This window comes from Rutilus rutilus, assembly GCF_951802725.1.
Source record: "Rutilus rutilus genome assembly, chromosome: 11".
Classification (NCBI taxonomy): Eukaryota; Metazoa; Chordata; class Actinopteri; order Cypriniformes; family Leuciscidae; genus Rutilus; species Rutilus rutilus.
The window spans coordinates 31,331,550-31,357,269 of record NC_140216.1 but is presented as its reverse complement, the minus strand read 5'-3'; the positions used below and the strand labels follow the sequence as shown (position 1 = coordinate 31,357,269).

General features: G+C 38.2%; 1 protein-coding gene across 1 annotated transcript; it reads right to left on the bottom strand.

Moving 5' to 3' along the window:
* Nucleotides 1–2,036: 2,036 nt before the first annotated feature.
* On the bottom strand, nucleotides 2,037–8,621 carry LOC311299099 (1-phosphatidylinositol phosphodiesterase). Its single transcript, XM_084422478.1, has 4 exons — nucleotides 8,433–8,621; nucleotides 7,696–7,783; nucleotides 6,803–7,373; nucleotides 2,037–2,495 (listed from the first exon to the last, which is right to left on the bottom strand). The coding sequence occupies exons 2-4, from the start codon at nucleotides 7,749–7,751 to the stop codon at nucleotides 2,220–2,222; spliced, it is 903 nt and encodes a 300-aa protein (XP_084278604.1). The 5' UTR covers nucleotides 7,752–7,783; nucleotides 8,433–8,621; the 3' UTR covers nucleotides 2,037–2,219.
* Nucleotides 8,622–25,720: the final 17,099 nt, after the last annotated feature.

Here is a 25,720-nt window from a genome sequence, read left to right as displayed (position 1 = left end):
CACAGTTGTAAACACAAAGGCTTTTGAGGGAGTTTGGCGTCACGACGGCTTTGTTTCCAGACGGACTGTTAAAGAATGCGACTCAAACATCTCCCGGAAATCCTGGAGAATTCAACCAATCAGACGGCAACTTCAAAACTTCTGAAGTGTTTCCCATTTTGTGTGCCTTATGCATCAGACGTTATGCCAATGGTCTGTGGGCGTGACGTCTGAGGCTGAGACTAGCACATATTCACATACTTTGGACAGTAACAGAAACACAGCGCATTGTAAAAACAGTTGTTTCAGCATTTGTGGGGGAAAATATCAAATGGTGACCGAAAACACTACAACTAGAGTGAAGAAGAGACCGTTTCATTCACATATTCTTTTCATTTGTCATGCATAGCAGCGTTTCTACAGGAGTTGGTTGTATTCAGTAAGGTCCCTATTTTAACGATCTAAGCGCATGGTCTAAAGCGCATAGGCGCAAGTGCACTTAGAACGTGTCCGAATCCACTCTTGCTAGTTTAACAACAGGAAAAATGGTCAGCGAGCCCCGGAGCATGGTCTAAAAGGGTTGTCTCTATTCTCTTAATGAGTAATGGAAGTGTTTTGGGCGTAACGGTGCAATAAACCAATCAGAGTCTCATCTGCCATTCCCTTTAAAAGCCAGTTGTGCTAGCACCATGGCGGATTGCTATTTACATGGCGGAATTTGCAAGCGGAAAGACTGAACGCTTCTCCAGAGAGGAAACAGATCTGCTTGTGACAGACCATCTACAAGCCGGATTCCACCATATCTTTATGTACACAATAATAATATTTTACATTGTAATCCTTTTATTTTTAATATTTGGCATGTTTGTGTGCTGCTGCGTGTTCCTGTGTGTGTAATAAGCAGACTGTACACGCATATAGGCTCAAATTACTAATGTGCCCTTTAAATAAAAAAATATAATAATACTGTGCCATTGACTTGAGACCAGGTTTTTGAAGGTTAATGGCGTAGTCTATGTCAGTTCCCTCAAAATAGCAACGTGCCAACAATGCGCCTGAACACACCTCAATTTCAGACCAGCACGCCCATGGGCGCACAGATGGGTGCAAATGCATTTGCTATTTAAACAACGCAGTGCAGGACATGAAAATGATAACTGCGTCAGGCTTAAACTAGCAAAAAACACTTGATATGATAGGGCCCTAAGACTTGAAAGTCTGGTTGTATGTGATCCTCAGTCATTTAGCATATGATGCCTAGTTTTAAAAGCAGTGTAGTATTTTCCAGCCTTAGCAGTTGTAGGTATTACAAAAAGAATGCTTCAAATTCATTTGAATGTTATGTTCGTGTGGCCTTCATTTTTGGTTAATATGGCAGTAATTTCAGTTATGTGTTCTTCTAAAATGCCTTAGTGATGGATTTGTGCTTACCATGTATAAATTCATGAGATATCCTTAACAGTAGCATGGAATGTGGGCTAATGAATCTCCTCAATTGACATAAAGGCATGTATAAATACAGATTTCCTTGAATGGTTCAGCCAGATTAAGTAAACAATATATGTTCAGGCACTTTTGAAGGCTACATTATTATATATTACTTGCGGAATCCAGTGCTGCACACATACACTTTTCCTTTTGCACATGACTCATTGCAGACCCTGTCACTGAGATACGCATCGGGGCAAACATCAGCACTCCACCACTGTGACAGAGATATGATTTAAAACTTGCACTTGTCCTTGAAATAGAACAGAAAATAAAACCAACAGTGTTAGTGAGAAAGTTTCTGTTTGTAACATCTGAGACTTATGTAATACTACTGAAAATCAAACTTTTGTTCTACTTTGAGGTAACTTGGCTTACTGAAGACTGTTCTGAGACGGATGTCAGTTAACACCTTTTCTTTTGTTTTGCACACAAAAAGGAGGACAGAGCATTCTATTTTCAGTGCCATGAAAATGCAGACTATCTTATTAAAGTCCTAATGAAGTGACAGGAGAACATTTTATTTCAAATATTGTCAAAACATGGTGTTATGACAGAAATTTGTCACAGAGCTTTATTAAGTCAAATATTCCAAAAATGTGCCAGGAAGCTCAAACTTTGTCTGTCACGGCTATGGACATTTCAAGGGTAAGGGTAATTTAAGTCACAGTATGACTGGGATTTGTGTCAATTAATGAAGTATTTTGGTTCCAGTTCCAGGCGTATTGGTACTGACGTCCTGCCGTTGAATCTCAATAATTGAAGCCTATAATAGTTTGCACTAACTTGGCACCAGGAAAGTCCATTGCTACAATACCAAACCGCTTGCTTTCACCGACATAGCCTGTCAGATATTCATACAGGCGAGGGTTTATTAGCCAGGCCAGGGAGTTGGGATGTGCCAGGATACTGGCACCGCTGCTGTAGGTGAGGAACATACGGTTTTTGTTGCAAACCGCAGCCGCCTCCAGATGAGTGGAGACACTTCTCCATTTCTTCTCCACTTCCTCCGGCTGCAGAGAGGACACCTGGGGCGAGAAAAAGGTTTTATCAGTACCATTTAAAAAAAATTGGTGAGGGAGCAAAAACACTCTCTGATGGATTTTTAAAGACAGTTGACAGATGAAGATTACACTCTGGTAACTGAATATAAAGAGCCTCCTAAGGATCTCAGTAAGTCTGTTTTCCGGAACCATTTGAAATTATTCAAACAATGGGATAATTTAATATTTTCTCTCCCACCCCATTGCTGTCTTTGCTGGGTTTGGTTCTTCAACCAAAGGCACTTTAATATTTTTTTCCCTTTTTTGTTGTATGAACATTAAAACACATTCAACTGTCTTGGAAGCTTTGTTGCAATGCCTTTATTTATTTTTGCTACTTTTCATATGCCTTTTGTCAACTGTATTTTATTGTTGCGCCAGAACCAGACTTTTATTCTTAAAATGAAAATCCATCATAAGGATTCTTTGATGAATAAAAACGTTCAAAAGAACATTGAAAATGTTTATTTGAAAATTTTGTAACATTGTTAATGTCTTTACTGTCACTTTTGGTCAAAATCAATGCATCCTTGCTGAAAAAAATGATTATGCTCTTATAAAAGCAAACAAACACACACACACACACACACACACACACACAAAAAAAAAAAAAGCTGACCCCAGTTTTTGAATGGTATTATGCATATCAATATTAGAATCACTTAGACCACAACTAACATTTCTGGCTCTAATAAAGTTTTATCAAAAGTTACCTGCATACATGGAGACACCAGTGTTAATGAAGAGATATGAAACGTGATGAGTGAAGAAATTAAAGACAAATCAATCTCACTTTTTAATAGAATATTTTTACTTCCAATCAAGCTGTATTTTTGTGCAAAAAAAAGTGAAAATATTATTTAATTATTTATCTAGAATGCAAGACATGAGAGTCAGACATTTTATTCCAAAAAGATTTCAAATCTCATTTCCATGACCATTGCTTCATGAATTTCAAATGTGGAAATTACATTTGTTGGTTCAGAAAAATTAGATGATAAATTACATTATGACATTAAACAACCTGAAAAAAAATCCTCCCATATTTACAAATCCATCAATATGGCTTTTCACACTGCTTAACCCCAGGTTAATGTCATTCTAAACACAACTTTTAACCCTGGGTAAAGGAACTTTTAACACTTTTAATTCAGAAGCGGGGTAAGCACTGCTTTTTACCCTGGATATGAAACCCTTCTCCTAATATTCACATACTTTGAACAGTAACAGAAACACAGCACATTGTAAAAACAGTAGTTTTAGCGTTTGAGGGAAATGAAAATGTCAAATGGTGACAGAAAATGTCAAATGGTGACAGAGACTGTTTCTTTCTAACCTTAATGGTCCGAAAAGTGTACAGATATTTATAGTACAGTCGGCAAAATATAATATGAGGATGAGCCATGCCAAGCCTTTATGTACACATAACAACACCCTCTGTATATCTCAGTGTGTCTAATTAGTATAAATGTACACTATATTTTTCAAATTCGGTTACATTCTGTTGCACTTCTTTCATTGTGTGCAATATCATGCAATACTTACTGCTTACTGTGCAATATTTCTGTACAATATTTGACTATTTGCCTTGCTTGTACTGGTTTTATGTGTATTGTTTTTGCGCTGCAATGCTTATAGCATACTGTTTATTGACGTATTGTACTGTATATTGATTATTATCGTATTGTTTCTTTGAATTCTACTTCAACTGTATTAATTTAAATTAGACGTTTAGCTTGCACTAAGTTATATGTGATGACGCTGTAAGGATTGCTCCAATTTCGCTATACCTTAGTATAGTGACAATAAAGAATCTTGAATCTTGAATCTTGAATATTGTGTTGAAGGCCGTCTTCCATTCATACCCTTGCTGAATCCGCACAAGATGGTAGGCGTTGCGTAGATCCAGTTTGGAGAAAATAGAAGCCCCTTGAAGCAGCTCAAAGGTGGAAGCCATCAGAGGAAGGGGGTAGCGATTCCGAACCGTGATTTTATTAAGTGCCCGGTAATCAATACACGGCCTGAGTCCTCCATCCTTCTTCCCCACAAAGAAGAAGCCCGCTCCTGCCGGGGAAGTGGAAGCACGGATGACACCAGCCGCTAGGGACTCCTTGATGTACGTGTCCATAGCGATGCGCTCGGGAGGAGACAGGGAAAAGATCCGACCTCTAGTGGGACAGGTGCCAGGGAGAAGGTCGATGGTGCAATCATAGGAGCGGTGCGGTGGTAGGGAAGTGGCTCGGGACTTACTAAAAACAGCCTGGAAGCAGTGGTAGACACTAGGGACTCGAGACAGGTTGATGGGTTCTTGAGACTTGGGACTCGGGGCTGGGGAATTCGAGAGGGGACAGGTAACCTGGCATGCAGTACCCCAACTCAGGATGGTTCCAGCTAGCCAGTCAATGCAAGGGTTGTGTTGTTGCAGCCAGGGATAACCCAAGATCACAGGGAACTTGGGAGAGTCAATCAGATAAAACTCTTCCATATGTTGATGTTGGAGAACAGTAAGACGAAGAGAGTAAGTGATCTCCGTAATGCAGGAGACCCGGTTCCAAGGGTCTGCCGTCTTGGGCAGTAACGGTTTGAGGTTGAGGAAGTAATTGGGTAGGTACTCCAAGCCTCCTGACCAGAAACCGGTCCAGGAAGTCGCCAGCAGCCCCGGAGTCGATCATGGCTCGGACCTGATGTTGATGGCCCTCCCAGGAAAGAGTTACAGGAATGGAAAGCACTGCATTGGGAGGAGGAGCACTAATCTTCCCCATCACAGCCCTCCTGTAACTGGGCGGGGACGGTCGTTTCCCGGAAGCTCGGGACAGAGGAGACGGAAATGTCCAGATGCACCGCAGTATAGGCAGCGATTCTCCCTCATGCGGCGATCCCTCTCGGCAGGAGAGAGTCTGCAACGCCCCAACTGCATGTCCTCTGGGGGCTCAAGTTTCTCAGAACTGGGTGAGGAGATGCGTACAGGATAGGGTTGCCTGTTTTCAGACAATTGGGGCGGAGACGTCTTGCGACGGGTTGACTCTCTGTCTCTTAGCCGATTGTTCAGACGGATAGCCATGGTGATCAAGGACTCGAGATCAGTCGCAGTCGTGCCTTATCTGCAAGGAGAGTGATGATGTAGGCAATCTTAGAGCGGTCAGTAGGGAAGTTTGAGGGCTGGAGTTCAAATATCAAGGAACACTGAGTCAGAAATTCTCCACATGAATTGGCATTCCCCGAAAAGGGTTTAGGAGGTGGAAGCCGAGGCTCAGCGACTACTTGGGGTCTATCAATGGAAGGCAGACGTGGTGCTGGGGGAGGTGAACTTTCTGGAATCCGTTGAAAAAGTTGGCCAATGGATTTCATCACATCAGCAAGAAGGTCAGAGTGCTTGGCCATCAGATCCTCCTGACGGGTGAGAACTGCTTCATGGCATTGATACGCTATCTCATGCTGAGCCATCACTGCCACCAGATCCTTATAGGTGATTGTTTCTGGATCCATTTTGACTTGGTCTTTCTGTCACGACCCGGCCTAGAACTCGGGTCTCTGGTGTAAGAGCTAGGCGGTAATACCACTGAGCCACCAGAAAGCAGGGGTAGGATCCAATTGAAACACAGGATACGAGGTCTCAGGTAAGAAGGTTTAATAAACAAAAGATGATGTCAAAAATTCCAACAAAGGTTCTTCTCAAAATGGAGGTATAAAAAATAAAATAAAATAAAAACTCCACGAGGGGAGAAAAATAAACAGATGCAAGAGAACTTCTTTAAATAACTTAAACAAAAAAAAAAAACTTACTATTTCACAGGGTCTCAAAAATTCCTAAGAAACTCAGGGCGCCAGGCAGACATCTCATACAAAGACCAAGTAACAAGGGAGAACCAAGACAGAGCTTAAATACACAGGGGGAAACAAGGTGCAGGTGAAGATGATTACACAAATGAGAGACCACAGGTGAGTGACATGACATCTAGTGGCAGAACTAAGGAAACAGCAGTCCCAAATGCTGACAAATGTAGAGGCACCTAACCCTGGTTGTAAGCCTAAACTTGACATAAGCCGTAAACGTGTCCCTCAAATCTGATTGGTTGATTGGAAATGTTGTTCCATGATCAACAAAGATGATGATCTAGGAAGATATTGCACCTGGTGAAACGACACAGTGTAAAACAGCAGCTTATGAATACCCAGGATTAATTGTCAAGGTAAATAATGAGCAATGTGAACAGATAAGCAAGATAACCCAGGATTCTGTTTATCCAGGGTTTAGAATAACCCAGGGTTAACCGTTTCAAGTGTGTGCTTACCTTCCAGTCATCTGCTATGTCCAGTGAGTTGTAAAGTATACCCAGGTCAGGGCCGGTGAATTCTTGCAGTACGATCAGCTTTCCTCGCGCCTCTCCCATGCTGGGCATCTCGCGACTATGCCACAGCAGGTCCCAGTACGCATATTCATTAATGTAGCGCACGACTGCCCCGTAGATATCCTGCGTGTTACTTAACTCCTCTTTCAGCCTCATCAGCACAGTTTCCGAAGGATACTCTCTCAGGAAAGCCACCACGTCCATCAACACGTCCCCAAAGTGAGCATACTGATACGAGATTCCATGGTGGATGGTCAAGTTGCCTCTCGCATGGCGAACACGGATATCCAGAAAGCGGATCCCGGCGCGCAGCTGGAACGCGAGGGACCAGGAGTTACACTCGGCCAGTGAGCCGCCGTACAGGGCCATGGTGTTGTGTGTGCCGGGCATCGTCACATCCGATAGGGAGTAGACGTCAGGGATGGTGGCCATCCAGGAAGGGTTTAGGATCTCAGGCGTGGAGGTGTCGTCATAGTCAGGAGTCTGGACGGCCCTGTATCCTGAGAAGGCAGTGCTATGGGGTCAAGCAGAGGTGAGATGAGGCAAAGAATGCATCCATCTTACTAAAAAGATACAAGATTACTGTGAAAACATCATGCTTATCTATAATGGATGGATATAATGAAATTACATAATTGGTTAATTTGCTCACAATAATAGAAGGCAGACAAAGCGAAACAGTCTGAGATAAAAGCACTATGGCTAACAGTTGGAGGTCTTTTCTTTTCAGTGAAATGGATTTTTTTTTTTCTTTACTGTAAATGAAATAAGAAATGTACTTTGTTATATAGGATACTATGAAATAGATTTTGGAATTATGGTATTAGGAACCTTACCCCAGCAAAACGCCCATCACCATTATCTGCAAAATGTGTCCTCTGGTGCCTTCCATAATGAGCCTTTTCAATGCTCACTGATCCTTTACTGTACAGATAATAATTGCAATAATTCACTTGTCACTTGTGATAATTATATAGCACATTTTGTGGTATGACATCATCTTACTCAAAAAACAGACATTTTGTAATTATTTTATGGGGTCCAAAAAGTCTGCTTCCATTTGCAATCATTTCTAATTTAATATTTTTTCTTCATTACAAATGATATCAGATAATATAATTTCATAAAAGTTGATACATTTGTTTGAATTTCAGAATGTCTTAGTATTTAGTTTGTGACCTTTTGCTTGACAAAAATCTGATAATCATGTTCTCCAGGATGAATTCAGATATTCCAAAGAGCATTTTGTGCTTCGATGGAAGCAAGAACATCTGACCACCTACAAAAGAGTTAATTTGATTAATGTCAAAAAAATTACTTGATTAGTGATTTATAGCTAGTCCATTTCTGATTCATTTTACATAATTTATTCAATTGTTAGTCTCTTCGTTCTAAATGTTCTATTTCCAGATTTGAAATGAGAAAAACATTCCAGATTTACAGACTTCTGGACTCCATAGTTTATGTATGCTGGATTTGTTGCAAAACTAAAAACCTTCTAACAAACTCTGTGTTGGTAAATACTTATATATTCAAATTCATCTTAACCCCAGACAGAGAAGTGATCTTTTACCGTGTGAACCCGAAGAGGTCTGTGATGCCGATGCACAAAGAACCACCAAGGCAGTGTCAGGTTAGCTGTAAAGCCTGCTTTTTTTTTGCGAGTACACAGTTCTGGCTAGAGCTTGTTGGAGGCACTACTACACCTGACCCTTTTGTTTGAGGGGTCATTGTGCCTATTAATAGTGTAGTGTACTGTAAAGAGCTGACTCGTTGAGAGTGGACAAAATGCTCCAATCAGAAGTCAGTTGCCCTGCAGATCAGATCATGTTATAGTTTATTTCCCTTAATATATGATAGCATATTATATTTCAAAATCTTTAGTACAGTTCTTTAAAATTCCCTTTAAGGTTTTAACTATGTAAAGTGTTTATATGTTTATTAATGAGACAAACAAAAAACAAAAAAGGTAGAAATAGAAAAGTTCTACAGGTATATGGAATGAAATAGCTAAAAGTAAAATATGACCCTGTTGATGTGTAATATATGTACTGTATATTAAAAATACATTATCTCCCAGAATAAACATCTAGGTTAAGTGTGAATAAACTTATGATAAACATGGCCAAGGTTAAGTTTTTTTTTCCAGAGTTTGTGGGAAAATATAAGTTTACATTTTCTGTGAGTTATCTACAGCTCTTTTTTTTCCCAGGGGTGAAGCAAAAAAGTTTACTTACTTACAGAGCAAATATCTTTGCTGTGAGTACAGTCCCCAGCATCAAACCTTGGAAAGTGGGTTTAATATTCAGAGAAACAAAACAGCCTAGAATTAGGATACTGCATTTGTACTTTTCCCACAGAGTTGCTGCCTTTAATCTTGCCATGTACCATGGCTAGTCTGTTTGTCCAACCAGCTAATGTGTACGGAGCCCCTATAATGGAATATGGTGATGGAAAACAATTATTTCTGTCATGAAACTGTCCTTGGCATTATAATGGATATGACAACGTTAATATGTTTGGTCTTGGAGGAATATATACAGGACTTGCTACTGCCAATACATACACGACACGCTGCTGTGAGCAAGTAAGACATGCTGCTGCTGTACAATATACTGTAGCGTACATGAATTACCCATAGCAGATCTATACAGGTGGAGCTGGGGAAGGTGGAGGGTTCTGCAGCAGGAACCAATCAGCTGTGGCCTATGGAGAATGATGTGATTGCAAGCCGACTGAGTTAAGGACCGATAGAGTTTCATGACAGAGCTTTATATTTCTTAAAACAAATAAATGAAGCAATACTTACACTAACATTTCTCAATATAACAGAGACGTTTCATCCAAAGCAAGTGATTTGCTTAATAAACTGGCGTCAATACTGGAGAAAAATTAAAACATGTAATCTCATGAAAACACATTTATCAGGTTCTAATGAGCTTAAAGGGTTAGTTCACCCAAAAATTAAAATTATGTCATTAATGACTCACCCTCATGTCGTTCCAAGCCCGTAAGACCTCCGGTCATCTTCGGAACACAGTTTAAGATATTTTAGATTTAGTCCGAGAGCTTTCTGTCCCTCCATTGAAAATGTATACGGTATACTGTCCATGTCCAGAAAGGCAATAAAGACATCATCAAAGTAGAGTTCACGTAGTGTAATAGCGTAGCGCTTCTGTGTTGTGTGTCACACGCATCACACACATGACCAGCGTCGGCCAATAGTGAGCCTACGTGTGACGTACAACACAGACGCGCTACGCTATTACACTACGTGAACTCACTCGAGGCCCAGAGAGAAGGAAATGAATAGTGGAATAAAGTCGTTATTTTTGTTTACTTTTTGCGCACAAAAAGTATTCTCGTCGCTTGATAAACTTAAGATTAAGCCACTGTAGTCACATGGACTACTTTGATGATGTCTTTATTACCTTTCTGGACATGGACAGTATACCGTACATACATTTTCAGTGGAGGGACAGAAAGCTCTCGGACTAAATCTAAAATATCTTCTAAAATAAACTGTGTTCCGAAGATGAACGGAGGTCTTACGGGCTTGGAACGACATGAGGGTGAGTCATTAATGACATAATTTTCATTTTTGGGTGAACTAACCCTTTAATTTCAATTGTGATGTGCATGTAAACATTTTCAAATAGAAAATCACTCCAAGTCAATTTTAATTTCTTTTATTGCCCTATTTGTATTTAGCTAGCTATATTATTTTCACAAAATTACAATTTTATTTTATTTCAGATATTTTTTTATTTTTTTTTAGTTTGAAAAGCTCAAATGCAATTAACAGTGAAACACTATGCCCAGCCTGATGTTATCTATGCATCTCAATTCTGCTTCTTCTATTTCCCATCATGTTTTTGAAATCAACTGATTATCCCTCCATGCTCCCTGAGCCATATCTTCTGAAATAAATAATAAACATATTTAATTAAAATGAAAATGTGCCTTGTTTCCCCTTTAATCCTAAGGTATTCTGTGTAATTGTGCTTCTATTTGCTTTGCTTGTATGCAGTGGCATATTGTGTTGAGGCCATCAAGCATTTAACAAAGCAAATCGTAATTTGACTTTACCTGAGTAAACAGTATTCATTCTGACACACAACAAACAGTCTACTCTGATCTGCACTGGTTCTGCAATGTAAAGCCGTGGTTTCAACCTATTTGTGCCCACATTTTTCTGAATGATTTCATGCATATATTCGTGTTAATAGTGTTCTATGTGAACATGTTCTGCATTTATTTTCCCCAGGTTTCTTTTTTTTTTTTTTTTTTGAAAATCGTATTTGAATGTGCGGCAACTCTATTGCCGGTGGGCAAATATGTTGTATGCACCCCCTCAATGTCAAATATGAATAGAAGGAGAACATTTGGCATCTATCTCAAAATAACTGCTTTCAACAGATCAATCTTTATTCTTAAAAAATGTATTATGTATAAAAGTTGAAGAACATTTGATGCGAACCCAAAGAAGCTGCATCTAGCTTATAATCTCTTGAATAAGAAAACACAACAAACAACAAATTCATTTGTCTTAAACCTTGTGCGCTGTCTTTTTGACCCACATTTCTAACTTTCATTCATGGGGATAACATGGATAATTTGACATGGTTTAGTGTAAGATTTTTGCCCATCTTTTGGAAAATGCAGTTTTAAAAGTAACACTTTAACCAGTAGATTGTTGCAGAGCTCCACTATTTGCTATTTGACTGAAATACAATAGCAAATCATAATGTAACATTATAAAAAAAAAAAAAAAAGTTGTTAACAACAACTATTATTTTGTTACAAAATTACACTTTGTTGCCTGGGATCTCTGAGACCCCAAACAGCCCGACTGTAAACCGCAAACGAACAGCACACAGCGGTTAAAGTGGTGGAACATAGTGCAGAACAAAGTGCAGCCATAACAGGGCGTTGTGTATCAAAACCTTAAATGAAAATAAATAAATACAAATTAATAGAATGAAAAGAAAATGATATCTATATAACAAACAAATAAACATAACAGTGCATACAGACAATTTATGAACAGTAGAGATGTCATTGAAAGGGTTAAGTTATGTTTATGCATTAAACAAGACCAATAACCTAGATTTATTAACCTATTAACACAGTATACCCCATTTTTTCCCATGATATATGTACTTACAAGGCATTTGCCCACCGGCAACTATAGTTGCCGCTTGGACTTTTGACTAAGTATACAAAAAACTATAGATCTCTAAGATTTGTTTTGTTTGGATGATTCTAGAGACCTTCATGATTATATACAGTATATATGTCAACAAAAAATACTTATTAGTAACATGAAATTACCTTTCTTTGGGAGGGTTTGCCTTCGCCATGCTTCCTGGAAGTAGGGGTAGGAAGTTGACAGCCTCATGTGACAGGAAGGAAGTGAATACCTTTTTTTTTTCTCCTTGATATCCTTTATTTGGTTGTTTGCTTGCATGTCATTGAGACATAAAACATGGATACCATCTAGAAAAACACTTACAAAAGGAAAATGACAACTATACACTGCGGCAACTATAGTTTCCGGTGGGCTTAAATGGGTTTGATATTTCAACAAATATCATCTTTCCCAAGTCTTTTGTCCCAATTGTTCCACAAAAATTCCCCCAACACATTAGTCAATTAGAATTTCTTTTCAAATCTAAACTGGACTCTGACACCAATTATGAAGAGTTTTATAACGAACGCTGATAATGATTTTTATGTCTTTGGAGCTTTTCTAAATGAACAGACTTGAGCTTTACTCGTTTATCTTTCCCGTCCCCACATTCTCTCTATCTGTTTCTCATTAGTGTCTGTGGTGACAGGATGAGTATTGTGATGCTTTATGCCCTTTGTTTCCTTTTTGTCTCTGTCTGTTTTGTAATTAGAGGGAAACAGTCGTTTTCTGTTGGTTGATCATTCTAATCTGTCATTTTCAATGATGGAGTAATTACAAGTTCAAAGTGCAGTGTCTACGTCCAAACCTTCAAATAACCTTTATTAAAACTTTATTTTGATTCTCTATCACTTGCTCTAAAGCATACATGGTGCAAAGTGAGAGAAGATGAGTGATTCTATGGACTTGTGCAGGGAATTGAGAGATTCATAGCGGAGGAAGTAGTTTAAGCAACAACATTTTTATAAATACTTCCTTTATAGGCAATCGTTGAGAGTTGAAGTCAGTGACATCTGTCAAAATCTGCTGATATACTGCTGGTGTTTCTGGTGGATTTAGAGCATAAATCACATCATTACATGTTTGATTCAGGGTTTTCAATGTTGTTTGCAAGGTTTCATTATGGCTTGGTTAAAAAGTGACATTATAATTTAACATTATGTTTTGGTCATTTAGAAAAAGTTTATAGGGTGTATTTATTGACTGCGCATTGAAATCAATCACATCGCATTTATGCATTTGGAAGAGGCTTATTTTATTCAGGTTATACTTTTTATTTTAAGTTTATGGATTCCCTGGGAATAAAACCGATGATCTTGCCATTTATAGCGCATACTGTTTGAGGTATGCTGTATATTTTACAGACACACACTTGTTGATTTTAGAATGTAGTTTTGCTACATAGACCAATTGTTGATCTATTTAGTATTGATATTTTGTAACAGCAAAACTAATTCAGTGTTTTTAATGACAATTGTATTTAAGACAGTGTTATTTTAGTATCACTGAGATGCTTTTGTAGTTATTATTTGTTTTTGTTTTTGTTTTTTTATATTTTCCATTTTCATTTTAAATTTAATTCAATTTCATTTAAATCCTATAAAGTCTATTTATTTTTATTTATTTTTCTGTTTTAATTATTTTAGCACACACAAGTTAAACTAAATGAGAAATGTTGTCTTGACAACTAGCTGAAATGAGTTAAGTTTAATAAAATAATTTTTTATATTTTATTTCAAGCAGCAAAACAATTTTTTAATGGATTTAGTTTTAGTGAACTATAATAACCTTGCTTTAGGAACCTGCAATAATACCGAAACGTCTATAAAAGAAAAAACAAGACAATGGACGTAACATTCCCAGTAGGACCAATATGGGCTTTTCAAAGGCTGATTCGTAAACTTGTATATTTGGTCAGTCAACAGTTTGTCTGCTTGCCTTATAAAACACTGACTTCTTGTCAGATTGTTTATTGAAGTTATGAAATCTGTTTGAATTTGACATAAAATCCTGTTTTATCCTGTTCTCCTTTCAGACCTGTTGGGAAATAAGCCAGTGTCTTGGGAATCTGAGACAATACAATAAGACTCTCCTAGTCTTATTGTTTGCCTTTTAAACAAAAAACTTTGAGAGCAAGTATCAGGCAAGTATCATATTCATATTTCAGCCAAACAAGCAGTTGCAATTTTTCTTTGGTTATCCATTATGAAAAACATGCATGTTTAAATCTGGGTCTTGATCTCACCATACCATGTACACTCTCTTAAAAATAAAAGTTAAAAAATAGGGTTTTTGCAGCGATGCCATAGAAGAACCATTTTTGGTACCCCAAAGAACCTTTGAGTTGTTAAAAGAACCATTTTCCTCTTAGTGCGAAGAAGAATTTAATAATCAAAAAAATCGTGTTCTACTGTAAAGAACCTTTTGTGCAATGGAAAGGTTCCATGGATGTTAAAGGTTCTTCATGGAACCATCGATGCCAATAAAGAACTTCTCAGTTCAGTCAGGATATGATGCAGGCGTATAGCCAATACCGCTAGCAGTGCCAAAGTCATGGGTTCATTTCCCAGGAAATACATTCTGAAAAAGATAACGATGTATAAAAACAAGGTAACACTTTAGAATACTGTTCCTTCGTTAATGAATAACTACAAATTATTTGGATCCGTATTCTAAAGTGAAAAACCTGATAACTACCTAATATTGACGAAAGTCATTGTAAGCTTTTGGGAATTTTGTCAAATTTTGGATAGTAATTGCTTCCGATGGATTTGGTAACACTTTAGTCATTACTAGAGTGTTCCCATGATCGTCACTTTAGAATACTGATCCAAATTATTAGTAGTTCATTTATTAAGATGTAGTAACACTTGAGTCAATACTATCCAAAACCTTACAAAAACCTCAAAAGCTTACAATGACTTCAATCAATATTAGGTAGTTATCAAGCTTTTCACTTTAGAATACTGATCCAAATTATTATTTGTTCTTGAGAAGGATGTAGTAACACTTGATTCATTACTAATGGGTTACCATTACCTCGTATTATACATTATGCATTATTAATATTATAATGAACCTGTATATAGTTGTTCTTCAGTGAGGTATCAAAAATAGTAGTTACTGATTAGCTAATAGTGAACTACCACATTCGACTGAGCGCTATTACTTACTAATTTGTTAATCAGAGTTCCTTGTTAGTTAATAATAGTTACTAGAATGTTAATAGTGTGTTACGCATTTGTTCCAGTGTAGTTATTCATTAATGAAGGAACAGTATTCTAAAGTGTTACCAAAACAATTACAAAACCCAGCAAAATGTAACAGATATGCAGTGACACAAATGGACATACAGTACAGCAGATAGATTACAGGTGTGATCTGTCTAACCACCTTGAGCATTCGGTTTGAGAATCCCAGCAGTTCCAACGTTGCTGTTTGGTGATTGTTTGAAAAAGTCATTTCCACTGTTCCACATTCCACATTTGACCTTTTTTTTAAAGGACTCCAAGGGTCTTCATTGGTATCCATGACCCCATCATGGTGCATCATGTGAACAGCTGTGCTGGTGCCGGTTTGCTCCACCCCTTCTATTCAGCCTCGGGCGATGCTTCTTAAACCGCGAGAATCCCCCATCGCCTCGTTATCTTACACTCGGCATCTCTGTGATTTACTCACCTGCTCCAAAGTATGCGCACAAACTACAGGACCAACAGGAGGAGGGAGGGAGTGAGAGGAGAGGAGAGACAGAAGCTGACAGCAGCAGCAGAGGTTTTCAAATGGAATTGTTTATGGAGATGGAGTATGTGAAAGACAGGGAGAGGGAGAGAAAGAGAAAGAGCGAGAGAGGAGATGATAATGACCAGATGTCAGATTGAAATCTAATACACTTAATGCGTTGAAGCTCCATGCTGGGCTGTGCTTGTAGCTCACACGGTGGAATTAGAGATTTGACACATTTGCAAGCAATGTGAGATCTCTACATCGTAGTGATACACAAGATGTGCAGGAATATAATAGAAATACATCAGGATGCACTCTACTGGCTTATCATTTATTAAGAACCTGCGCAGTTTGACTGCCTGGTGTCAAAAGATATTTATAAAATCACAAGCATGCTATTTTACAGTTACATCTGTGTTTTATTTATTATTTAAACAAAGCAGTTTGGTAAAATTAATCAAAAGCACCAGTCACTCATGATTTATACAGGATGAAACTCCCAAAAGAATGTCAGTACCAAACACAAATCAAATTATATTGTGTGTGAGCTCAAGAAACAACAACAGCAAAACAGAGCTTGAACACTAAATCATAAAATAATTATAAAAACTTTGTTTAGAAGCGGAAAAGAAGCCAAAGAAATTTGCACATTTAAAGAATAATTCATTATTATTATGTCCCATAATTACTAAAATATCATTTGTTTGTCAGTACTATATGCAATATAATACACACTGCTGTTCAAAAGTTTGGGGTCAGTAAAATAATACTTTTATTCAGCAAAAACGACAGAAAAAAGATTTCAAATAAATGCTGTTCTTTTGAACATGCTATTGATCAAAGAAACCTGAATAGTTGTATCACGGTTTAAAAACAACTTTAGCAGCACAATTGTTTTCAACAATGATAATAATAATAATAATAATAATAAATATTTCTTGATCACCAAATCAGCATATTAAAATGATTTCTGAAGGATCATGTGATTGAAGACTGGCGTAATGATGCTGACAGATGCCATTACAAAACTGCCAAAAAAGAGCTTTGCCAAAAATCTATTCTATTGTTAAAATAGAAAAAAATATTCAATATTTCACAACATCACTGTTTTTAATCCTACTTTTGAACTGTAGCGTATCATTTTTAGACATACTGTATATTTTCATTTGTTATCACTGTTTTATCGTGAAAAACGTGATAATTTAAGTTGAGAAAACTTCATTTATTTAAGTTGATCCAACTGTTCACTTTTTACATATACTTGGGATGGCGTAAATGTGTAAAATTCTTCCCCAAAAGATTTGAAATGGTTAATTTCAGCTTCATATTCAGTCCATTGGCAGTAGTAAAACACATGCAGTAGGGCGAGGTCTCCGTTCTGTAAAAAAAAAGAAAGAAAAAAAAACGACCTGGAATTGAGGTTAAGCTTAGAAGCCTTTCTGAAGTATGACTTTGCCCTCTCTATCAATGATTACTCTGACAATAGCCGGAGATCTCCTCCACTGAACCCTCGCCTCATTCTTAAAGCCACTCCATGTCTCTGTTATCTATCGGCTTAGCTAACTCATCCGTGTGAGCATGTTGCCCATCAAACGCCACCCACCTCCCCCCCTTGACACAAGCACAGAGATACACACCTCCCTCCCAACCGGAGGTGGTCTCAGAGGAGACCCCGTCTTAGCTGGTTCTCAGAGAGACATCCGTGCCACGCTCTACCAGCCCCACCAGAATGGCAGGCAGACACGGGGAAGTTGAGCTGGCATGCCTCAGCGCCCGCCCTCTCGGCTTTTTCTCCCAGCCAAGAACTAGGGTGACTGCCTGACTGTTTCTGGGTGGATGTAGCCCATGCTTCATGGTTTCGGCGACACTGGCCATATTTCAGTGTCGGACCCTCATAACCAATTATGGCTCTCAATCTTGAGTGCTAAATGACCCTCGTAATGTCAACGGAGATAGAGACAGAATCATCTCTCAATTCTGGCGCCCTCGCTGACTGTGAGAGAGGAGTGATATCACAGCATTCGGGGAGTCTCGATTCAGCATGAAACCAGGTGACCTTTCCTCATTCCTGACAAGAGGACTTCGCTGCCCTTTTGAGAAAATGCTAATTCTAAACGTTCGCCTTATAAAAGCATGTTCCTATGGGACGGGCCCAGCATGTCAAACAGAGGCAGGAGCAAAGCCCCAGTGGCAAGTGAGGTCGGCTCAGCTGTCTGATTGGTCCTCAGTGTGAAGTGTTGTGCAATCGTATGCATTTGTCAGTGTGTTTGTGTTTGTGTAACTCTGGCCTTATTTACATATTTAGCTCTGGTGTGATATTTACAGCAATCTGCGACTTAGACCTTTTGGTTAGAAACAGTTTGTGAAAATGAAATGCAAAATAGTTTAATGCAAAGGATAACGTTTATGAAATAAGGAACACAAATTTTTATTATATCTGAAATTCAATCGTCCTAAAATGTCTTTTTATCTTCAAAATAGGTCAGTTAAAAAGTGAAAGAAAAAGGTGTTTTGATATAGCTTTACTGCGTTCCAGATAATCAAAATGATCAAATATAATCAAAATGATATTATTGAGAAAATATACATCACTATTACTCAGTAATGCTAAAGTCAAAGTCAATACATATAGTGCTTGTACAGGCTCCTAAGGGTAAATTATAAGGTTGGGAAAAAATCACAGGGATAAATTTAAGCCATCAAAGCTTAAAAAATGGAATGTCAACCTCAGAGATATACCAAACCAGCATTTCTGCTCTGGCATGTAGTAATGCGCAATGCCATTTTAGTGCCATGTTAAAATAATTTTTTTATTAAATTGTCTGAATCAACTTATGTTGATGTTACTTGGCTTGACTTTATTCTTAAAGGTACCAAAAACAATCAAACAAACAAACTGTATGCATTTTGCAGAAGAACATTGTTTTGGTTTGCGTGACTGCGGATGAATTAGCATAGATAATGCTTTACAATCAACTCTGTTAGAGAGCTACATATGCCAATTTATCTGCTCAATAAAATACCTTACTCAAGTGTTAAGTAATAAAAAACCCATTTCAGTGTCGCTTTTACAACAAGCCAATGTTGATTCTTGTTTTATTCTCTTTTTGCCAGCAGCCTTTCAAACGGGTGATTCGCCGGAGGTGACAAGCCACAATGACAAGCACAGGAATATGGGCAAGACAACACTATCTCACGACCAATTCGTACGAATTCGTACGAATGATAAAAAGTTGGCTAATTCGTACAAATTCGTACGACCTCATTCGTACGAATTTGTACGATTTGTCTAAACCCACGTGATGGGTAAGGTTTAGGGGCGGGGTCAGGGGTAGGTCATTCGTATGAATTCATACGAATTGGGCAATTCGTAAAATATGTACGATTTTGCAAAAATCTTACTAATTCGTACGAGTGAGGTTGTATGAATTCGTACGAATTAGCCACCTCATAGAATTTGTACGTTTTCCCGTGAGATCAGGTTGGGCAAGACAACAAAGAAATTAATTATTTTATTCAGTAAGAATGCATTATGGTGCTGTATGTATTTTTTATAAATTTTTTGACTGTACTAAAGCATCAAAATATCATGTTTGCATATATTTATGAAACACATTAAGTTCACGTACGTTTCTTTGAAAAACAATGCTACAGCCATTTATTCTACTTTGAAATGTGTGTTCCGTGTCAGAATGTCTGTTTTTGGACTGTGTGATCCCGCCCACAGCCAGTTTACCCAATAGTATTTCAACGTCCAGGGTTGCCAGCAGAAAACACAGCGTATTGCAGACATGGAAGCCAGCAAACAAACTCAGAAATCGCAGATTCTACCCAACCTAAAAAGCCTCAGCATCCATCTAAATAGCTCTAAATGAACGGAAGCATATTAAAATGCAGATAAATAAACTCATCAACTTACGTAAGTCTCCTCGCCTTCCATTGTTAGTTGCTCTCACTCCTGTTACGTGTCCTCAATCTGGCAACCCGTGTGAGTGGCGAATCTGAGGAGAAGGGGAAACAACTCTCTCCAATATTTAGAATTTGGACCGCAGTACCCATTTCAACCGCTAGTTGATTTTCTGAAGCATCATGTGACACTGTAGACTGGAGTAGGCTAATTGCAGCTGAACATTTTTGCAGAATTCATCAGAAAATCCATCACAGGAAAGCAACATTTTAAAATATCTTAATAAATGACTTTATAAAATATCACGAAAACACTTTTCAGACAAAACTACAGTACAACTTGACATTGAATATATGATATGTGCTGTACTTTTAATGGTGTGGGATTTTTTTCCCCAACCTTTTAAACACTTGACAGTTGTAGTCACAATAAACTCAAACAAAATCACTGTTTGACAAAAGCTATGTAAAGATTTATTTCCTTTTGTGTTTCTCCAATAGAATACAGCATGCAGGTTCAGAACAACATGAGGGCGAATAAATACAGACATGTGCATACATATGAACCTCAGTGTTTTGTTGTTTTAAAAAAAATAAAGTAGTTTCTGATCAAACATTTGCATATTTATCCTGTAATAAATTCTGTTTATATTTGCCCCGAGGGCACCATCAGGCCTGCTGGATCCTTTTGCAGTGCACCATCATCAGCATTAAAAAAGGACAGAAGACAGTTTTAAACAAAGGAGAGACATTACTGTCACTGTTTATTCATCGCTTAAGCCGGGGCTGATGCGACAAATGTGATGCACAGCGCAATTACACGTAATGGAGGACTGAGCACTGGCCCTTGTTGCACAAGGACCTCTTCACAGGCCAATCAATAGCATGGTACGACTCGGCTCGCTGGAAAACATCGTCCTCCTCTGTGTCATCGAGCGCTCCTTGTAGTAATAAGCAGCCGTTGCGAGGCTTTTGATAGCGCTGCATAACCCACTCGGCTAAATTAAACAGATTTTGTTTTCTCAGTGTCTCTCTATGTCGACGTTGAGTGTTGAGGTCGAAGCCGTTTGAAGTACCGTCACGATTTGCGATCGAACCGGTTCGGTTTTTGCCAAGTGCACGGCCGTATGCGTTACAAGCGAGCCTCTCCACTCTTCACCTCTCTGCTGCTTTTTCTCCATCCCTCTATCTCTTAGATAAAGCCGAGATAAGCAGTCTCAACAGTAGCACTTTCCATGTGTCACACCACACTAAAAAACTCATTAAACCCAAACAAACACAGAATCCTCAAAGGGATTGTTCTAGGTTTCTCTGCAGGACCGGTTTCTCTTCGCATTACTTCTTTGCTAAGCAGAGTTGTTTATCCCTGACTGTTTATGTTAATAGATCCAAGCCCTTATGTCTTTACTTTGCGTTTCATTTGGCTCCAGAACCACCGAGGCAGAATCACTATGGTAGATTTGGATGACCCTCATTCTGTTTAGCCATTGATTTCCCATAAGGCTACAGTGACACTCCTACAGATCAGAGCTCTGCTAATAAGCAGTGTAAGCAATAGAGGAAGTGCAATGAAGGCAATGATAAAGCCACACAATCTCAGCACTGGACGAGTTAAAGCTGTGGGTAATGTGAGGGTCTTAAAACTAGCTGGGAATTGACCGTTTGAGGATTCAGTATGGGTGCTGAATGTGGCTTTATAATTACAGAGAGACAGATCTCACATCTCAAACCAATATTATCAATTTGATGGATCACAAAATTACGCGGTCAAGTGTAAAGTGAAAAATACACTGGTTCAACCTCTCATAGGCTTGAGCAAAGATTTAATTAAACTGCTAGGCCCTTTATATGTGAAAAATTAAAGGGTATACTATTTTTACCACCTTTGATTAACATGACACTTCGCTGAGTAAAGCTTAGTATTACAAAATGTGGATGAATACTAATGAGGTTGCACAAAGTCATTACATTGCAACATTCCTGCTGCACTAACAAGTGTGCAAATGTCAGTAATTCACTGAGGAAAACACGCAAGCTCTGTTATGAAACTAATCTGATATTTAGTCTAATGTCAAAACATTACACAAATCAAATTGCTGCTTTTCTCACCACCAGAAGAATCATGCCCATTCAAACGCGCCCACACAGATTTATGAGCCAAGTGGATTTTGTCTTCCAAAATATAGTTACTAAAACATGTTGTTATTTTCTAAAATCTTGTGGTGGAAATCACCTTTTCACATGTCTAAATTTGATCAGTCCCAATGAGTTGCACTTTCCTCAGAAAATTTGCTTTAAACTGAAAAATCATCATCTGCCCAGTGCCCACCCTCATGTTGCTCTAAACTTGTATGTATTTCTATCGTAGAAGATGTCAAACTGTCAAAGCTGCTCTTTTCCAAATGCAGGATGCTCACTGGCTGTTTTTAATTTAACTAGTCTGTTTGACTCCTTTTTAAAGGGAAAGTTCACCCAAAAATTTAAATTCCGTTATCATTTACTCACCCGTGTGTTACTCCAAACCTGCATGAGTTTCTTTCTTTTGTTGAACACAAAAGAAGATATTCTGAAGAATGCTGGTAATCAAACAGTTGACACTAGCCATTGATTTCCATAGTCAATGGCTACCGTCAACTGTCTGGTTTCAAACATTCTTCAAAATATCTTCTTTTGTGTTCAACAGAAGAAAGAAACTCTTGCCGGTTTGGAATTTTATTTGGGTGAGTAAATCATTTTTGGGTGAATTATGACTTTAAGGCTTGTCAGAAAAAGGTCATTGTTATGATTGGCTATGTCATTGCATAGAAACAGTATCAACGCCCACTCCCTATTGCATGTGAGTAAGTGCTTTGAAAGCATTATCCATGTAAAACCCTAATTTACAGACAAAGCATTATGAAATCATTTACTTGTACGATTTGTGTTGCAGCTGCTGTCAGATCCAATGTAGTTGGATGCTTCTTCAACTTTCAACACAAGTTTCTTTGCAAACTTCTTTCCTGTTGTCGACAGACTCAAGTGCGTGGAGCATGTCAGAAACTTAACATGCATCTGTATACTGTATCCAGTGTAGACAGTGTTTTAAGGACCTCTTATATGGCAAATTTGATTTCTCACAAGAGCGTAGTTTTGGTTTGCAAAGTTGGTTGATAACATAACTGCAAAAAATAGACTAGACAACCTAACTTTACTTAATATTTTCTTATATTTAAATTGTTTATTTTTTCATTAATGCAATCTATAGCATTTGTTATGAAAAATAGCAACCTACACATTTCAAAACTACAACATGCCATTTTTCCACCACAAACAATATATATGCAGCCCTGCCTTGGCCAAAATGAGGTCTCTCAAAAGCATGCTTAATGCTCTTAAATTGTGTTTAGGTAAGCAGTACACACTAGGTTTTGCAACCCAGCCTGAAACCACAATCCTATTCTTAAATTTAAACAAAACTCCCTTGAGAGGCACGGCTCATAAGCTGGACAATCTCAACAGGTGGACTGCAGACCAACTTTTCTGATGCAATAGCGGAGCAGTTTTAAGAATGAAGCTATGGGATAATACACCATAAAATCTATGCTGTTCCACGGTGGCAGAATTGGATCAGCCACACAGCCTGAAGCTTATGTTTGTTTTTGCACTGGAATCGGGTTAAAAAAATGTGACTTTGGCTTATGCTTAGCATCTCACTTCCCTGACATGCTTCCTTAGGCCTGGACCGATGATAGCTCCTGCTGCTTTCTCAAACACAGCTGTCTACCAGGCTGAAAAACAGATATAAATGGAGGTGGACATCATGGCTCTGCTCCAAAACCTAGTGAGCTGCCTATATAGTTTTTAAGAGAATTGCACTCTTGGTCAAATTCTAAGGCTGCATCACATGCATCCAGTATCCTCCATGGAAAAACTAAAGACATCCATTCAAGATGATGGTTGATTATGAATATAATTCAATTACCAAAATATTTTAATAGAACAATAGTTTAATCTATTACAAATTGACTATTTTACCCAATATTTGTGTGCTGTGTGCTTACTTGAACTTTACTGAACTCCAAACCAAGACTCAAAAACAGAATCACAAACCTACAGTATATGTAAGTAATAGTGATTATATAAGGTTTTATAATGATAGAGATTAACTTATTTCAGACTTTTAACTAGCCACACACACAACTGACCCAGCTAGACCTCATGCAGACTTTCAGGCAATTATTCAGACAGCTAATTAGGTCATTCTCCTCCTTTAGGCCCCCGACAGTGCAGAGGTATGAGACGCAACAGACTGACCCACTGACCCTCCTGCCCCAAAGCTCAACAACAGAATCCATGATTGGTCCACTACTTACCTCACTGGTGGATGTGCCAGCCACAGAAAACTCCTGAGGTGGTCGCCAGTCTCTAGAGTTTGCTAAAAATACCAGGAAGCTTAAGGAACCTTCTGGAACGGAGTGAGATCCAAGTGCAGTTAAACATTTATGTGCTAGATAAATCAAATAATAATTCTGCTTGGGGTGCTTCTTAAAGTCAACATAACAATCAAAACTGACCTTAATTCCTGGTCCTGGTCTTCCTGAACAGAAATGTATAAAGATATTTTATCTTTATCTATTTTTTGGAATAGAATTTAGTCAAATATACTTAAATTTGCCCCATAATATTCAACAAAGTGAGTGATTAAATGTAACTTAAAACTTTTAAGTTCTCAGGATAAGGTTTACTGCAAATCTGATGCAATGGCATTTAAAATAACCTTGAAACATTAATATACACAGATGCTGAAATTTGGTAAGAGAAAGAACATGTAAAAAACAAAAACAAAAAAAACTTGATAATCCCTTCTAATGCAGAAAATGATCATTACCTTTTACATTTATGGACATTACCTTCAACCCTAAAACACAATGCAATGCACATCCCCATAAAAACACCTGTGAAAAACCAATACAGAAAATTCTTTCATATTAACATACCAGGGCTGTATTTTCATAAAGACACATTTTATACACCCCAATTATGTGGCGAGTTGAATGCATGTTGTTTCATCTGTGAAACAACATGGCCTTGTAATTTAGGCTAAGTTCAGGAAACCTATACTTTGGGCACAAAACAAAATAACAGTAACAGTCACTGTATCATTTCAGTTAAAAAATCAATTCATGCATCACAAAACAAGTTACCAAACTTGACAGCAACATTAACAATAGCAAGAGTGCAAATAAAACCGGCAAATGGTGAAAATGCGAAACCTTATTAATTATTCATGCCCAGGTACAGGCTGGGAGCAACTGCATTAAGTAGATTTTACTTCATTTATACATTTGACATGTACTCAAATCTGTGCATCTTGGAATTAATATTTGAGAACTCACTTTAAATATAAAGTAATACTTATTTGCAGACTGACAGAAGCAAAACAGGTTGTGAATGCCATATCATATTGGCTTCAAAACCACAATAGGCCCAAAAAGCTGCCGTAGCTTGTCGATAATGAGGTGTTACACAAATATACAGGCTGGTGACCCTGCAGTATGCAGCACAAGCACACGCACATACACCCACACTGATTGAGTCAGTAGGGGGCAACCTGCTATGCCCACCTCAATCAGCACCTATTGAATTCTCCTTCTCCTTTCAGTAAGGGCGGACGAGTTGCCCTCCGCACAATGTGTTGGTGTAACAATGTAATTCTTGAAAACACACCCAGATGACCACACGCACCAACCGAATAAATGAGGTTTCTAGTTCACCCAAACACAAACATTAATATCATCTTATGAAAAGAAAGAAAAAAAGTATTGTGTCTAAGGGAACACATCTTCCACATAAAGTGGGCCCTCTCTCTGATAGCCCATGTGACATTTCATCTATATTCCCCCTCAGGGTTCTGTTGATCCGTTGTGTTACCTCTGCCTCTTACGCAGGAGTCTTTAACTCCCTCCCTTCTCCCTCCATCCATCCAAACCAGGGAAAAAAGGTCAACCGCACCATTATTTTATCCTGAACCTTTGGCATAACATTTATTCTGAAGGCAAAAA

What these genes read in the sequence shown, in the direction of transcription:
- LOC311299099 (XM_084422478.1), bottom strand. Translation starts at nt 7,751, where the DNA reads ATGGAAGGCACCAGAGGACACATTTTGCAGATAATGGTGATGGGCGTT. An exon ending in GTGATGGGCGTTTTGCTGGG is followed by an intron (nt 7,374 to 7,695) that starts GTAAGGTTCCTA and finishes TTGACCCCATAG; the next exon opens with CACTGCCTTCTCAGGATACA. An exon ending in ACATAGCAGATGACTGGAAG is followed by an intron (nt 2,496 to 6,802) that starts GTAAGCACACAC and finishes TTCTCGCCCCAG; the next exon opens with GTGTCCTCTCTGCAGCCGGA.